The sequence below is a fragment of the Mycotypha africana genome (assembly GCF_025528875.1).
Source record: "Mycotypha africana strain NRRL 2978 chromosome Unknown BDF20scaffold_7, whole genome shotgun sequence".
Lineage (NCBI taxonomy): Eukaryota > Fungi > Mucoromycota > Mucoromycetes > Mucorales > Mycotyphaceae > Mycotypha > Mycotypha africana.
In genome coordinates, this window is record NW_026515731.1 from 825518 (window position 1) to 842776 (window position 17259).

The window sequence follows — 17259 nt, forward strand, 5'->3', positions numbered from 1 at the left end:
AAAAAAAAAAAAACAAAAAAAAAAGAAACAATTGTTGGCAACGATTAATCCATCATCATAATATCATCATCAGCCTCATCTCTTCCCGTCAACATTTCATCTCTTGCTTGAGCGTGAACAATTTCACGACGAATTTCAGGTGAGATGGCATGATGAGGTTTCTTTCGAAGCACTTCCAAAATGATATCCTTCTGCTCACTCACCAAATCTTGCTTATAACGTTGAGCAAAGACTAACAAAGATTGATGCCAAAGGACAGGCATTTCACGGGGATCATTCATGAAACGAGCAAAATGCATCACCAGTGCATCCACGACCTTGAAAGGTAAAGCATATTTCTTATCGAGCAAGATACGGATGAAAAGGGAGTTGGGACCGGTATATTCCATTTCTGCTAAACGTAAAATAGCTGCGGATGAATGTAATACAGGGACGGAGACCTTGGCTAACACACTACCGACGATAGCTGCTTCTTTCAAGGTACAGTTGCCGGACTCGCAAAGAGGAAATAAGATCCCTTTGAAAAAGGCAGCAGGTCTGTAGAGTGATTTTTTGAGTGCCAAGTAATGATGGTAAGATAATTTCTTATTCTCATGAATATCGTCACGAATACGGTCCAAAAGAACGAGTGAAAAGAAACGTTGTACTTGCTTGATCTTCAAATTAGAAACAAACATACGAGTGGCTTCATAAGTAGCATGCGGTGTCCATGTTTCAGGTGAAGTGAGGTATAATATTTCTTCCCAATTAGCTAATGAGGGAATAATCTTGAACGCTTTGGGCAATTTACCCGATTTATAACGACTTAATAACTGACCGACCCTACAACCATAGCCATGATTAGTCAAAAGAGCATCCTTCCTTGGACAGTTACCCAACATGTGCCCTTACTTTGTATAAACTTCTACAACTTTGGGGTTCATAGAAGGTGATAACTCATCCTCTTTCTCAATCGCTTCTTTTCCTTCAGCTGCATTTTTCTCATTAATCTTCTCCATAATTATATCTGCTAATGTCTTTTTTTGTCTAGGTGCACTGGGCATAAACTTTTCCAATGTTTCTGCATCGGCTGCATCAATTTCAAGCTCTTCATAATCTGCATATTGATCTATTTCATCAATATCTTCTTCATCAGGGTCAAACCCTAAAGGGAACTTCTTTTTATCCACTTTCTCCTCTCTGTTCATAGGTTGGGGGTAAAACATGTTAGGCTATCAACTACGATCCTTCTGAAGACTGCAATCATTTTTCAAACAAACCTTTCTTCTTCATCAGCTTCCTGTTTCTCAATCTGTTCCTGTTGCTCTCTTGCGATTTTCAAAATTTTCTTGGATAATTTAGCATCCAAATATTCCTATGATGGGATCGATCGATGGTGTGATGATGACAATGAAGAACATGAGCTCAGCCGTTCAATAAATGCCCGTATTCAATTACTAGTTTAGTTACCTCTCCTGTGTCTTCGGCTCTATTGTTACGCTCAACGAATTTCTGTCGAGGTTGCTTTCTAAGAGTACTGGTTTCAGGCAGATCAGCTAACTGAACATGAAGGGGATCATGACGTTGAGAACGGGCTCCTTTGCTAGACTTGGTAGTTTCTTTTCCCATTTTTTAAAAAAGTTGAATTGATAGTGTTTGAGCGTAATTGAAGACGAACGAAACAAAAAATGGATAAAGAACAAAGAGATTGAAGTTTTTGCACAAAAAAAAAAAAAAAGGCCGTTGTGGCATAGACGAAGCTGTCATTTTTTTTTTTTTTGTTTTTTTTTTTTTTTTCCCTGATTCGAAGTTGTCAAAAAAAAAAAAAAAAGGCTGTTGTGACTAACAATGTGACTCCTCATAATCCTTATGCATGAAAGTGTGCCTGAAAAGTCATCCCTTTGCTTTTGCCCTCTAGGTGCACACACAGCTTTCATTTTCCGGTACTCAATTTGTGTCGTTAGGTTGCTTCTCAAAGTGAACGCCAATTGAATACATATGGGAGAAAAAGCGAACAGCAGAGGACATTTTTAGAGAGGATGTGCGTTTGTAATATGCTTCCATCATCCAAGGCGTACAAGGCGTATCTATTGCTTCGAGATAGCAAGGCAACCAAAGCATCAACGAGTTTTTCTCGACTGATAGAGCTTCTTCTTCTCTAGAGTGAATGCCTGACAGAGCCTCAGCTGGTGAATTAGCTAGCAGGTTCTTCGACATAGAAAACATTAGAATAATTCGCTTATTAAATCCTGCAGCTGGAATGCAATTATGCAAAAAACGAAAAAATAAAAATCGTCGAGTGGAGTTTTTTGGTGCCACATCATAATTTACTAAATCCTTTTTCAGACATACGTCCCATACGTTGAGGAATGCAAAACAACTCCATCGATCCGCTCCACTTACAGCTTCAATTAGATCCCAATACATATCAGGAATTAGAAGCCTTACGAGGCAAACTAAAATCGCTTCAAGAAACCATCGCTACTCATCTCGCCTACCTTAATGATCCAAACTTCCCATTTACTTGGCCCGATTTGCTCAACAAATTCAACATGTTGACCGCCAAATTCGCTACTCTCTCTGAAGATTTCTACAATAGTTTAACAGGTCAACATGCTACACTACCGAAACTAATGCTGCATCCATTTTTACCCACCACTACTGAGCAGGAAACGAATATTCTAAACGTTTTATTAAGAACAAAATTAATTCCTGATATCGAGAAATTGGAAGCAGAGACACATGCAGCAATAGCTCAAGAAATGGCGCTGGCGGACAAAGAGAACATAAATAGCACTTCTAATAACAATAACATACATATGGAGGATGAACAGTTGATCCATTCACAGCTCGATCAATGGAAAAGTATCCTTGAAAGGCATGATCGATTAGCAGGGAACGCGACACAATTTGTAACTGAGTTGAGTTCAGACCATCGATCCAATTTCTTATTGAGATATGAGGATCAACTCGATGAAGAAAGCGATGAAGAAGAAGACGAAGAAGAAGATCTAGAAGGAGATACAACCATGCAGCCAGCGACTACCGATATGAAGGAATGGGAAAAAATGGGCTTTCCTTCAGAAGAGGTTTGGAAGAAATGGAAGCTGGAATGTTTGATCAATTTCTATAGCAGTGGAAAGAGTGAACTTGTTGGAAGTGACTTGAAGAAGTTAGCCACTGCAGCAACAAAGAAATGAATAAGTTTTAATCTAACCTATTGAATACAAAAAGTCGACCACCACCACCAAAATCACTAATGTACATTACTGCCTCGAATCGATTAAGCGCTGCATGTATTACCCTACCTCTACATACCAAAATTTTCACATTTGCACAGAGATAACGAAATAAAAAGTTGGTCGCTCATGTATGTCAATATACCATGGGCTGCTTAGTTTGGTGCGCTAACATAGTTTAAAAGTTGCTATTTACAGACAAGCGTAGTTGATCCCGTAAAACTGTTTCCTGATCTGATTCTGAAAACAGTCAAATGAAAGAGTTATGCACTTGTCCCTTTTTTTTTTGTTCACGTGGCAATAAACAAATGCTGTCATTGCGAAAAGAGCATCATCCTTCACTCTACCGGACTCTCTGAAAGACCTTCTCCTTTTTTATAATAAATTTCATTGTGCAACAAAGGCAATAACAATTAAATTTAGATATTATATTAACTCTTTTATTGGTTAGTTTACCTTTGCTTTTTCCCCTTTTTTTTGTCTACTTAAACTGCAGTAATTTATTGTTTCTTTGTCATTTACACATTACTTCGACATCTCCATCAGACCATTGTAAACCCAAAAAAATTAAACAGTAGGATCTTTAAACGGGCTATTCTATGAACGGGAATAATATAAAAGTTGTTGTGCGTTGTAGACCTTTAAATGCCAGAGGTACCCTGAAAGAATATTGTTGACCTTGAGATGATAACAAAGAATATTACCTTTTGGAATATACGCCAACTAATCATTGAAACACCTTTTATTACATAAAGAAAAGGCTCGAGGCGCACAATGTCTCGTTCGAATGGAGGGCAATAAAACTATTCTAAGTAAACCTGGATTACCTTCATCCAAAGAAGTGGATATAGCACCGAAAGCATTTACATTTGATCAGTCTTATTGGTCTGCGGACAAAGAGGATCAGAATTATGCAGATCAAGAGAGAGTCTATAACGACCTTGGAAGGGAATTGCTAGATCACGCCATGAACGGATACAATTGTTGTATCTTTGCCTATGGTCAGACTGGTTCTGGTAAATCTTACTCCATGATGGGCTATGGTGAGGATAAAGGTATTATTCCGCGAACGTGTCAAGAACTCTTTGACCGCATTCGATCTGCCAAATCAGATACGACTGACTTTCAAGTAGAAGTGTCTTACATTGAGATTTACAACGAAAAAGTGCGTGATTTGCTCAACCCTCGCAACAAGAATAATTTGAAAGTGAGAGAACATCCAGTGCTAGGCCCTTACGTACAAGATTTGTCTCGGTTAGCTGTCAACTCATACGAGAATATTGATCAGCTTATGGATGAAGGCAACAAGGCTAGAACAGTCGCAGCGACGAATATGAATGAAACTTCATCGCGGTCGCACGCTGTTTTTACGATTTTTGTTACTCAGAAATCGACGATGAAGGATACGAAACAAACAACAGAAAAAGTGGCGCGTATTAGGTAACAACCCTTCTCTACAAATTGAAGCCTATGTATGTCCAAAGCTACAACATTCTGTTTAACTTATTTGCTTTGTAGTCTGGTCGATTTAGCCGGTAGCGAGCGTGCCAACAGTACAGGTGCCACCGGGGTACGTTTGAAAGAAGGCGCCAATATCAACAAATCATTAACGACATTAGGAAAAGTCATAGCCGGACTGGCTGAACAATCATCAGCCGAATCAAAAAGAACTGGAACGAAAAGACAACAGCAGAAAGAGACATTTATCCCTTTCCGAGACTCTGTATTGACCTGGTTACTGAAAGATTCTTTGGGCGGTAATTCGAAAACATGTATGATTGCAGCTATTTCACCAGCTGATTACGACGAAACACTCAGTACACTGCGATATGCAGACCAAGCAAAAAAGATCAAGACGAAAGCTGTAATTAATGAAGACCCCAACGCAAAAATGATGAGGGAGTTGAAGGAAGAAGTTGAGGCACTTCGTCAAGCACTTATGGTGTATGCTCCAGAAGAAGTTGAAAAGATAAAAGAGATTGCACATCCTGATCCCGCTAAAAAACAAGTAAACACTGCTGATACGAATGTTAGAAAAACATCTACATCAAGTGCAATGGCTACAACAACGTCAATAAAAGCACCTGCCTCAACTGTCGTCTTCACAGATGCCCAAGGAAATACAACAGAAATGACCAAGGAGGAAATGGTGGATCAATTGCAAACTACAGAAAAACTATTAAAAGAAATGAATAAGACATGGGAGGAAAAGCTTAATATGACAAAGAAGATTCAAGAAGACCGAGAAAAGGTCCTCAAAGATTTAGGCATCACCGTTCAGAAAGACAAAGTTTTTGGACTTTATACACCGAAGGAAACGCCTTATCTTATCAATTTGAATGAAGATCCTTTAATGTCGGAATGTCTGATGTATAATATCAAACCAGGCATAACATTTGTCGATCACGGCACAGTATATGAAGATGAGCATCATAGTGACAGCAACGCGTCCACAGAAACAGCAAACGATATGGAAAACAGACCAGAAGATAGCGCTTCCATTCGACTTAGCGGTTCTAATATTAGCAACAATCATTGTCATTTCGCAAACACGAACGGCACTGTTACATTATACCCTAGAAAAGGTTGCACAACTATGGTCAACGGTATGCGTATTACAGAACCGAAATTGCTTAAAAGTGGATACCGCATTATTTTAGGCGACCATCATGTGTTTCGATTCAATAATCCTACTGAAGCACTAAGAGAAAGGAATGAAAGCATACAACATCAGCAACAACAAAGTAGCAAGTCAGAAGACTCTATGAACGGTAGTATATTGACCACTCCCTCATCTCCACATGCTTCCGCATCTGAAAGGGACCTTTCTACACCCTCGCCGCCTCCGCCGCCTTTCAACAGCGAAATTGTGGATTGGAATTTTGCTCGTAAAGAAGCAATGCTCAATACTTACATCAATGAATCAAGCTTTGATAACTTTACAGACGAAGATTTGGAAAAACTTTTTGACGATGTAGCTAAAGTTCGCGTTATACGTCAACGACACCAATCTGTTTACTCAGATACAAGTACAATGCCTTCACATCGTACATCATATCAAAGTATTTACTCGACACGACCATCTTCCATTTCTTTAGAAAATGAAGACAATTACAGTACAACAAGTTCAAATTATATAACAGATAACACCAGTACAACCTCTTCCTCTCTACATTACCTACCAGGAGCCGAATCTTCTAACCCATCTGCAACGAAGCCTTTTTTGGACTCGCACAATCGCCACAGCTACAATGCCAACCTGAACCGTTTATCACAACGTTTTTCGTCGTCATCTTGTCAGCAATTGCTGCACCAGCATCAACAGCCCATGTCGTCGAAGGAAGAACGGCTTGCGAGAAAAGTAATTCAGCACTGGAGGTCGAAACGGAATGTATCTTTGGCAAAAACAATCCTTACTCATGATACCTATGTTCGGCAGGCAAACGAACTTGCAAAGAAAGCTGGCAAAAACGTCTTCTATCAAATGACAGTGATCGAAACGCAATTGGGTGCTAATGCTATTTCGCTATATGACGGGTCAACACATCATCATCAGCAGCAGCAAAGATCTATATCAGCTCAAATTGTAACTGATGTAGATTTAATGAAAGTTCGCAAACCTTGCATTGCTGTCAAAGTGATAGATTTGGATCATCAGTCGAGTTATATATGGTCTACTGAAAAGTTCATGGCCAGATTTCGATGTCTTCAAGGAGGCGGTGCTTACTTTGCTTCAGATCATCGAAAGAAATATGTGAAGAGAGGCGAGGATTTGTTTTACAATAATGATATTCCAGCTTATGTACTAGTGGGATTTGCCAAAGTTCCTTCAAGAAATCTCGCTACTCAAGTACCTGTGGAAAGCAGTCTTTCTATTCATTGTCAAAGCACAGGAGAATGTATGGGACAATTAAAAGTACTAGTAGCGCCTATTGCTCGATCCGTTCGTCATACGGTGTTGATGGAGCAACACCAGCCACGACCAGATGAAGATCCTCATCATTTGCTCCATGTGGGCCAGAAACTCGTTTTCGATATCTCCATCACCTCTATCGAAGGTGTCTCTTCTAAGCTCTTTTCCCAACTACACGCTCAATTCCGACTGTCTGCATTTGGTCAACATCTCGACGGTGTCTTTGCAACAGAACCTGTTCTGTGCCATTCTTCTACCATATATCTCAATTATCATCAAACATTGTCCATGGCAATTACAGAGGAGGTTTTAAATGCTATAGAGACACAAAATTTGATTTTTGAGCTGTATGGTAAACCAACAACAGAGTATTTAGAAAGACAAATACGGAAGATATATTCTATTGGTACTCCAGAAAATGCGATTGTGCCTCATAAGCCATCTGATGATGTGATAGCCACTATTCAGATATGTGAACTCACGCCGGATGGTGACTACAAACCTGTACCCGTGGAAACTGCCCCCTTAGGAGCAGGAGATGTGTTAGGGCAATACGACACGTTCTCTTTGCAGCAAGGCCAACAACGACGAATCAGCGTATCTATGTCTGGTTCAGCATCGTTAGAGAAAGTAATCGACATGTATATAGGCAGAATACGTTTGATAGACACCACAAAAAATCATCGTATGATAGACTCTCCTCATTACAGTAATAATTCACACCAAGATATTATTCCTCTCCATATTCTTCCTGCATCATCTACATCATCTTCCACCATTGCTGCTTTATCAAACGCATCTGATAAAATGAATCGTCGTTGTTGTAGTGCTCAAGCATCATGGGATAGTTCCCTTCATGATTCATTACTTATAAATGCTGTAACACCTAATCATCAAAAAATTCAACTTACTCTCTCCTGGACTGTCCGTCAGGATACAGCAATCTTGTTATTTGAAAAAGATATTTTTGTTCACATTAAGGACCATAACAAATCAGCATTGATGAAGAAGCGACTCCCTACTAATCCAAACAGCAACAGCAATAAACGATCTTCTGGATTGTTCAGTAATTTTTTTGCGACAAAATCATATTCGCAAAAGACACAAATAACAAGCTTATTTGTAATTCAGTATAAGCCTGACTTATCCGGAAATGCATTGATCAGTTTACCTCATACATCGTTGCCATCAGAGATCCTTCACTTAAGGAAGAAGGAGGAAATGTACCTTCGAGAAGAAGTTGAAAATATTCGTTTTAAAAACTATCTGCAAGCGCAACTTGATCGAATAGTCAATAGTAAGATTCAAAAGAAAGAAGGAGATGAAGGGCTTTGTCTGGTAGACGCACAAAAAATTATCAAAATATGGAAAAAGAGACAGGATGACAAAGCCTTCTTATCACCTAATTCAAACACATTGTTTGAAAATGTTGATAACCGCAACAACGACAGAAGTACTGCTCTCATTGTGAAACGGTGGAGACCTCATGTTCACCAACTTTTATTGCCTAATGCAGACAGTAAATGTAGAAAAGGCTATCTTCTGGGCAAAAATATCACACATACCAATATGGCTGACAAGGAAGACAAGTGGGAAAGATTTTGGTGTGTTTTGATAGGGTAAATGCAATTGTGAATCATTTACTTTGAGAAAAGAATCAGAGAGCTCAACACTTCGACACATTTTTTGTATAGGCCATTCTTAGTATTATACCTTGATCAGTCAGAAGTAACTGAAATTAATATACTTCATATTAAGCGAGCAACTAAGCAAATAATAGCAGAAAATGCAGCAGAAACATCCACGGTACGCACTTTCATAGCCTTATAAAAAGTTGAGTGGTAGTTGTACTAACACATCTTTATTTACAAAAAGAAAAAGCCAAACAAAGCTAAAACACTATTGAATATCGATACCTTTCACGAATCATATACTTTTCAAGCACCGGAAGAGTCCGTCCTGGCTGACTGGGTCACTACTATGGTCTCCAAAATAACAACTATGTAAAAAACTAATATGTATATCATTCACTATCTCTCTTTTTTTTCCTTTTTTGTTATCTTATGTACACATTTTTGTAATAGTAATTCCATTTTATATGCCTTCATTACATTCTATACCTACTTAAGCTGCCTATCTTGCAGCTTTATATACTCTTCTTTCACTTGTGTAAATTTTTTATAACTATGTCTTCTTTTTTTCCTTTTACCGTCTCTATAAAGCATAAATAAAATGAATACCTTTAGGATTTTAGGTAATACCTAAAAAGTCATGACCATCAGAATGTAGTAGCAATAAAACCCTCCATCTAAGGCTGATGCTATGCAAATTTACTGAATAACAACAATTTCCGAGGCGCATTTACTTTTTATCTATTACTTCTGACATCCAAAGATGATTCGATTTGAATATGTACCAGTTTTTTTCTTAAGAACAATATTTGAATACTTTCTATGAGATAGTTCATCAGAGTGTTTCGGACATTTACTTTCGATGGGCTCCTGACAGAATGATAGTAAGTGGATAATAACTACTTGTTTGCACGTATTTGTGTCAATAATCAAGCCTTTTTTACAGAGATAAACGAGTTATATCATTTACTTGGGCAAATTAGACGCATATTAGCAAATCTGATCTTTTAAGGCGGCTATTATAGCTTTACTTGTAAAGGTTGGCATTGAACAGCTGCACTAATACAATATCAGGATAATGGTCCTTTTGAATGCTGATACGAAAATGGGTGATATTGACCCCAGCTACCAAAAGTCAGTTGTTTCCGAAAAAGTGTGATTACAAAAGTACAGTACCCTTGATACGTTGTGCTCCATGAGTTGCAAGTGTATAATGACCAGTTACTTCCATCTCTGTAATATTGAGAAAATGTTGCCGTTGATATGAGTTATGCAATTTTTTCAGTCCCAAGCAGACGTTGGGAGATATATACCCACAAAATTAAATAATAATCTATATGATACAACTAGGAGCACTGCAATAGAATTATAGAGACATCAAGTATAAAAGCAACTCGAAAAATGGATATGATTATCACAACTTGTAACATATTCAAGAACATTTCAAATGGAGTCAATACATTATTGTGCCGTTTAATTTGTTTCTTAGCGTCACCGATAGCATCACCGTATCAAATTGCTGAAGTGATCCTTGAGCATACAATATTAGCAGTTGGCAATGGTGTCCAATTCAAAGAACAATAATCATAGTGATTTATACTTCCATATCCATTTGGTGAGCAGTACACTGTACGAACATATGGTTTTCAACGAATCAAAAATAATTGAGAAGGGCCTGTACAGCAGTAAATTATCTTTCTGGTTACTACATCGATAATGCTAGTGAGCAAACAACTCCCCAGTTTTTTCATACTGTACACATGACGATTTAAGTTCTAAAGCTATTTAACCATCATCTTTGAGTGATTGAAGTTGATATTACACTAAGTGATCTTGAAACAAGAGAATGTTGCGTTACCACAACGGTATTTATAAAGGAATTCAGAATAGAAGTACAAATAATGTTACAAAAGAGTGTAAAAAAACGCGACAAGTCTATAGTAGGAAAAATGATATAGGACATGGAAATCGATGGTTTGAATTAAGGTGAGGGAATGCGCTGGGTGATTAATCGTAATGCTGCTGCTGCTGTTGTTGTTGAATGGTATCTTTGGCTGCTTTAATCAAAGGCGTTAAAGTGTATAAGGGATCAGCTTTGCGTAAGAAGGGATGCTTTAATAGTTCAGCTGCAGTAGGTCTGAAGGCTGGATTGACTTGTAAGCAAAGGAATAAAAAGTCTTTGAAGATATCACTTAGCGATTCGGGATTTTGCAAATCAGGTGTACCATTGTTGGCAATAAGGTAGAGTGCTCTTAGGGGATTCTCGTTTAGATAGGGCGGTTCCCCTTCGACCATTTCTATGGCAAGAATACCTAGAGACCATATATCTACTTTTTGATCATAAGGCTTTCTTGTGACTACTTCTGGTGCCATCTAAATTCCATGGTAGGTGCATATAAAAGTTAATTTTCTTGTATAACATGTATTAAGTAGAATCTGAGGTAACCTTACCCAGTACGGTGTTCCGACTAAGGTTGTACGCTTGGATTGAGGTTCATGAAGTTGAGCACAGAAGCCAAAGTCAGCTGAAAGTTAGGGGAAGAGAAAGAAACGATCGTCAATCCATTATTCAACACGATATCTTTCTCAGAAATTCAAAAACTACTTACTTAATTTGATATCGCCTTGCATGCTAAGCAAAACATTATCGCTCTTAATGTCTCTATGTATCACACCGTTGGCATGAAGATGCTTTAAACCTTCTAAAATCTCTTTACAAATGGCAGCAATTTGGCCTTCCATGATCATATTACATGTGACTACGTCGGTCAAGCTACCACCTTCCATGTATTCCATGACTACCCAAAGATCACCATTCCACAAATAGGATTCAATGAAATTCACAATGTTTTTTTGTTTTGATCGCTTCATCACTACAATTTCATTGATAATCAATTCTTTCTTGGGCTGCTTTTCCAAATTCATTTGTTTGATAGCCACAGGCGTATCCAGATCCTTGCGATGGGCGATATAAACACCGCCGGATGCTCTAATATTTCAATAAAGTCTTTAGCTTTTACAAAAATACAGTTTTCATGAAACTAATACTATGATGGCCGCGATTGAAACTTTACCCTTGGCCAATTTTTTCCATGTTACTATAGATGAGTGTAGGGTCTTCATTAATACATAATTCTTGTAGGCTACGTATAACATCCCTATCTTTCATTGCTTTCTTATGCTGATCTTTTTTGGGCGGCCTTGATTTCACTGTGCCTGGGGGAGCCGACGCTAAAGATATTTCATCACTATGATGGCTCTGTTGATTGTGTTGGCTCTCATCGTTGTCTTTCACACGAGTCAATGGGAGTAGTTCTTGATCTCCATCGCCAAATTGTTCGCTAATGGAAGCTGTTGAATCCGAATGAACAGAGTCCGTTACCTGTAGCTTTTCTCCTTGTTGCCGTTGCTGCACATGCTGCTGGCGAATACTACTACTGCTACTACTACTGCCCCTACTATTTCGCGAAGATCCATATTCGTTAGTGTGACTGGATTTTGTTATTCGTAGAGTGGAAAATCGTCTTAAAGTTTTATGCTTTAAACTTTCGGCTGATGTAGACTTTCTATTATTCTCAGTCAAATTAGGATCTACTCCAGGCGGCGGTGAGGAGGAAGACGCAGCCGTTGTGGTGTCTGTGTTAAAGGAGGAAACAGTGGAGACAGTTTTGGGAATCTTGTTCCAGACGTCTTCCTCCATTGCCTCTTGAGTGGTTCCTTGTAAAAATTCAATAGCATGTATGACAGCCTACAGTAACAAAAGTAACAGTTGTCAATAGCATATACACAATGTAGTAGGCAACGGGCAGTCCTTCACCTGTGGATTCTTCTCTTGTTCCTGCTTTGTAATACCACTTTGTGTAAGCATGACTTGCCATTCTTTGGGTAAACCAGTGAATACACCAGTAGAAGGATCAAATCCTACATGTGTAATATGCACGGTATTATAGGGTGCTGATATATTCATGGGCGTTGAAGAGCCATTACTGCTGCTCGTACTGTTGCTACCATTACTGCTACTACTATTATTATTTATAAAATCTAATAGTAACACACATTAGTTCTGCTCTTTGAAAAAAAAAAATGAAGGGTATGTTATATTGTCATACCATTAAAATTGCCCATGAATTTGTCTAAAACACCTTTTAATTTTGTTTTTTCTCTTTTTGTAGTCTCAGTGCTGTTATCGGATATAGAGTGCTTTGCATACGAACTCTGAGAAAGAGGTCGTGTCAAGTCTCCTGCTCGTTGAGATGACGAAGAATCTGGACTAATCTTTGTTGAATCAGCAATCTTAGACATAACGAGCTGAGCAGTAGTATTTGATATGAAGATGCAGAAAGAGCACTTATGTGTAGAAGCAATGTAGAAGCTCAGGGATTTTCAAAAGCTTTTACTGGCTTTGCGGTATAAAACGTGGTCAGAAAGAAAAAGGAAAAGAAAAAAAAAAGAAAGAGCACGGACTTGACTTTGTTGAAGAAAAACTTCGAGTTAAAAATGGAAAGTGGTTAAATTACTCAATTAAAGGAAAAGTGGAGACAAAAGGTACTGCACAGGTGTATTTGAGACATTTGGCAAAAAGAATTTTGGACAGCAATCGGTTCCTCAAAATTTCCAACTTGGACTAAATGCTGTATGTCGCTCTCTACACTCCCAAGCTTCTATCCATTTTGAGTCTGTTGAAAGCAAATTAGCTTTGCCTTAGATACCCTCTCTTATTTTATTGAAGGTGACGTTTCCTATTACTGCTTTTCTAACAAACCTACTTAGAATTTTCAGATGACTGGAATATAAATTTCAGATTTTGTTAGTAAAACGTTGGGACAAAATGTAAAACTTTTAACGACCTACCTGTTTTTGTTTAGAACCTGCCAAAAGGAACCGGATGTGATCCGGTGAATGCGGAGTAATGAGCAAGATGGCTTTCTTTCAGCAATGCTATATAGCTTGATATAATGGACTCTTTTTCTTTTTTTCACAGAGTTTCTGTCATTACTACGAAATAAAATACACGTTAGCGTATGCAACACAAGAGGGCTGTCTTTCTCGGATTTCTAAGATAGTCAATGTTTGCACAACCATTTTGCTTACCTTTCGTTCGGTCAGCGTCCTTGTTCATCATGCCATTGCCTTTGCTTTGTCTTTCAGAAATCTTAGCAAGTCTGCTATATGACTTTTGGTAGGTTATTCCTTGTATGACAATTTTTGAAACTTGTTGCGGTGGCCGTTGTTGATTGCCAGCTTGTTGACTTGTTTTGATTGTCTTTTGATTCTCTTCTTTTTCTATGCTCTTACCCTTGAGTAAGTATTTCCGAGCAGTTTCAAGGTTTATGAATTTGATGAATATTTGCAAGTTGCATGACATGAGGAGCATAGATAGGGTACGTAACATATTTGCTGTCTTTATTAAAGAGTTTTGTCTGTCACTGTTTCATCCTCCTCCTATGATTACTTTTTAATTTGATGAATCAGACCACTTGGCTCCTCATACTTTGACAAGGGCTAAAACATCTATTAGGTATTACATTCTAATCAGCAACAACGATAGCATTCGTAGTAACAGCAACAGTAATGATGGCAGTACCGAGATAAACTCTCTTCTTGTGAAGGGTATTATTTCAAGTTGCTTCCAAAGGCTTTAAAAATAGTAATAGTATGAATTTAAGCATATAGGTCACGATTCGAAGATAATGCCACAGCAATTATATGCTATAAAGATGGTCATGATCAAGACTATTCTGAAATGCGACTTTTCCATAAAAAGCTTTTCAAAAGTATGTGTTCACCAAGGTTTTTTTTTTTTTTTTAACCTACTAATGGCTTTCTAAGTGCATACGCACTTTTTCCATAAGGCGACAATACTTTAGATTTTAAATATGGAACCTTTTCTCGCTTTTAATGAGTGCCTGACATAAGAAACAAAAAAAAAGTATAACCTTGTCTCAAATTCCATAATGAGTTTTAAGCAAGTCTCAATATTTTTTAGCTCAATGTCTAAATTTGTCTGTCTTTAAATAGAAAAAGCTGTCTTCTGGAAAAGAGGAGTTTTGGGGGAGGGAGGACATTTGGGCAATTGTTTTTCAACTTCCCGTTTGCTGGTCAAAGCGGAAGCACAGCTTGTTTTGCTTTTACAACTTCTGTTCCATTTCAACAAGCCAGTATTAAGAAGAATCTTGGAAGAAGAAACGTATGGCTTGTGCACTTGTGTGAAAACAGCCATTGCAAAAAGAAAAGCATGCAAAGTTTTTATTGTGGTAGTCAGCTGATTGTATTTAAGCTACTAGGTTCGTTAGGATTTGAAGGGTTTTTTCTAGAAGCTTTCTTTTTACGTAATTCGCTTTTCCACCTTTTACGATGACGGGTAAAGAGGATGAATTACGAACAAGAGCATTTATGTAATAATAATGACTACAAGTACAGAATTCTTTATCATTCATAAGAGAGTATCTTTTACCTTCGATTATAAACCGGTTTTCAGAGATTCATCCACTTCAATGGAACCCTGTCAAAGATTTGCACTGTCACGCTTATCCATTGCATAACAAAAAATCATTCGATTTTTTAAAGGACTACTTGGTTCTTTCAACTTGTTGGATATGCGATTTGTCACTTACCATTCTGCAGAGGAGTTTAAAAGATGATGATGCATTAGCATCTAAGATTTTCATTAGAAGCCTAAGTTTGTCAAATATGTTTCCTTTAACGAAAATGGGTTAAATGCATGTACTTCCAACTTCCAAAGATAACGATAAAAAGTAACCTGCTCTGAATCCTGCCAATCCCTAAATTAAACGGACCAATAATCGACATAATTCATGCAAAATGTGTAGAAAGGTCCGCTTCAGTGTTGAAAAAGAAAAAAACTCTTCCCCCGTTCTTCTTTTCATTACTGTTTGCCATAATTACTGAAGCAAAAAAACCGAAAAATAATGAAGCAAAAAGATAGCGCTACTGCTCTTATGGGCGCCTACAGAGGCTCTGATTCAACACCTCACAGAAGAATATTAATAGGCTATGATCATTCAAAAGTCTCTAACGCAGCCATGGAATGGATCGTTAAGAAAAGAATGATCTTTCCGGATGACGATATTACTTTGGCAATAATTGTCAATGACGACGCTGTAACAGTGGAAGGCACCTTTGGATTGGAGTCTTCCATCGCTGGTTCTAGTAGTTGGATTGCAGATGATTACAAAGAACGGGTATCTCAATTAGAAAAAGATTCATGTGACGCACTTCGACAAGTCGTTGCGTGGTTTAAGAGTAAAAATGTAAGAATAACTAGCTGCCGTCCTTGTCAGTCCACCTTTTGACATATGAGTTGCGAAAATAATGGCAATGCTCAAACTATCTCTATTCTACTGTATATACGTATAGATTACAGTCAATCCTAGAGTATTGAGTGGAGATCCGGGCGAGACATTACGGGACTTTGCAGAAGCAAACAACGTAGATTTGGTCATTGTTGGAAGTCGTGGCTTGGGATTTTTTAAGAGGTTAGTATGATAGAGAGACGTGGACGAGACGACCAGCAAGTACATTAACCTACAGATACAATAATGGATTGCTATACATAGACAATTTATTGGATCAGTATCGGATTATCTGACCCATCATTTAAAGTGCTCTGTTTTGATTGTAAAGGACGATCATAGTACAGCATCCGAGGAATTAACTGAGTAACGACGATAAATGTAATATGTGGATTCAATTACAACGTTCGTAATGAAAAAAAAAAAAAAAAAAGGAATGTATTTCCCTATGAGATTTGAGCGAGATGATGACAGAAATTGTAAAGAAAACAGTTTTTTGTTTCAAAAGCTAATAACAACAGAAACCAATACATTTTTTATATACTTCTTATACATATAATACGTTTTTGTTTAATGTTGAATCATTCTTGGCATCCAACTAATTAAACATTTGTAACAAAATTACATACGGACGTCTCTGTGTTTAAAAGACAGGAGACAGGAGGATGATGAAGTCAACTTTTCAATATCTTTAATTCCTTTATCCATTCGTCTATCAACGCCAACACAGTAAAGTTGCTGTAAATAGGGTATTCTATAAGTAAATGTATGTTCAATGACAATATCAGCAAGGCCTATAAATATGCGGCAAAGTCTGCTTGAATCAATTCTTATGCTTCGTCTGCATCAATAATGGATGTATCCTTCACAATTGTTTTGGTTTCATCTAGCTTGTCTAACAATGCTTGTGCCCGCTTTACGTTATCTTTTCGTGACGCACGAGCTTCTACGTTATCAGGCCCACAGATAACACTGTCTAGATCAAATAATGCATGCATGAGCTGCTCGTTCAAATAAGCTCCTGTATACACTAGTTTCTTTTTCTCTTTGTTTGTTCTCGTAGATTGCGCTAAATATTCTTTCACACTTTTTTCGTATTTCTGCACTTCTGCTGCGATCTTGGTGTCCAAGTTCGATCGGATCGTTTGTAGCTGAACCAACATGTTCTGTTCTTCTGCTGAAGT

At 37.9% G+C, this 17259-nt stretch overlaps 5 protein-coding genes across 5 annotated transcripts; 3 read left to right on the forward strand and 2 right to left on the reverse strand.

Moving 5' to 3' along the window:
• Nucleotides 1–5: 5 nt before the first annotated feature.
• BDF20DRAFT_878087 (Bystin-domain-containing protein) lies at nucleotides 6–1716 on the reverse strand. The gene is made up of 4 exons (XM_053081485.1): nucleotides 1450–1716; nucleotides 1260–1354; nucleotides 892–1179; nucleotides 6–822 (listed from the first exon to the last, which is right to left on the reverse strand). Exons 1-4 carry the CDS (start codon nucleotides 1606–1608, stop codon nucleotides 45–47), a joined length of 1320 nt encoding a protein of 439 aa, XP_052934826.1. The 5' UTR covers nucleotides 1609–1716; the 3' UTR covers nucleotides 6–44.
• A 668-nt stretch (nucleotides 1717–2384) lies between these two features.
• Nucleotides 2385–3173, forward strand: BDF20DRAFT_801508 (uncharacterized protein; the record flags this gene model as incomplete). The annotated part of the gene is made up of 1 exon (XM_053076393.1): nucleotides 2385–3173. A coding segment is annotated over one exon (789 nt), but the record flags the coding sequence as incomplete, so codon positions are not given.
• A 644-nt stretch (nucleotides 3174–3817) lies between these two features.
• BDF20DRAFT_906711 (uncharacterized protein) lies at nucleotides 3818–8754 on the forward strand (the record flags this gene model as incomplete). The annotated part of the gene is made up of 3 exons (XM_053083303.1): nucleotides 3818–3872; nucleotides 3974–4658; nucleotides 4737–8754. 3 exons carry the CDS (start codon nucleotides 3818–3820, stop codon nucleotides 8752–8754), a joined length of 4758 nt encoding a protein of 1585 aa, XP_052934828.1.
• A 2015-nt stretch (nucleotides 8755–10769) lies between these two features.
• BDF20DRAFT_822525 (kinase-like domain-containing protein) lies at nucleotides 10770–13064 on the reverse strand (the record flags this gene model as incomplete). Its single annotated transcript, XM_053077706.1, has 8 exons — nucleotides 10770–11135; nucleotides 11214–11287; nucleotides 11372–11751; nucleotides 11837–12300; nucleotides 12427–12510; nucleotides 12580–12766; nucleotides 12819–12825; nucleotides 12872–13064. The coding sequence occupies 8 exons, from the start codon at nucleotides 13062–13064 to the stop codon at nucleotides 10770–10772; spliced, it is 1755 nt and encodes a 584-aa protein (XP_052934829.1).
• Nucleotides 13065–15638: 2574 nt separating this feature from the next.
• Nucleotides 15639–16675, forward strand: BDF20DRAFT_600897 (uncharacterized protein). The gene is made up of 3 exons (XM_053075847.1): nucleotides 15639–16033; nucleotides 16140–16258; nucleotides 16340–16675. The coding sequence occupies exons 1-3, from the start codon at nucleotides 15692–15694 to the stop codon at nucleotides 16443–16445; spliced, it is 567 nt and encodes a 188-aa protein (XP_052934830.1). The 5' UTR covers nucleotides 15639–15691; the 3' UTR covers nucleotides 16446–16675.
• Nucleotides 16676–17259: the final 584 nt, after the last annotated feature.

Excerpts from the sequence above, each read along its gene's own strand:
- BDF20DRAFT_878087 (XM_053081485.1), bottom strand. The coding sequence starts at position 1,608 with ATGGGAAAAGAAACTACCAAGTCTAGCAAAGGAGCCCGTTCTCAACGT. Across the intron at positions 1,355-1,449 it reads GAGCCGAAGACACAGGAGAG|GAATATTTGGATGCTAAATT; the intron begins GTAACTAAACTA and ends ATCCCATCATAG. Across the intron at positions 823-891 it reads GTTGTAGAAGTTTATACAAA|GGTCGGTCAGTTATTAAGTC; the intron begins GTAAGGGCACAT and ends CTATGGTTGTAG.
- BDF20DRAFT_600897 (XM_053075847.1), top strand. The coding sequence starts at position 15,692 with ATGAAGCAAAAAGATAGCGCTACTGCTCTTATGGGCGCCTACAGAGGC. Across the intron at positions 16,034-16,139 it reads CGTGGTTTAAGAGTAAAAAT|ATTACAGTCAATCCTAGAGT; the intron begins GTAAGAATAACT and ends ATATACGTATAG. Across the intron at positions 16,259-16,339 it reads GGCTTGGGATTTTTTAAGAG|ACAATTTATTGGATCAGTAT; the intron begins GTTAGTATGATA and ends TGCTATACATAG.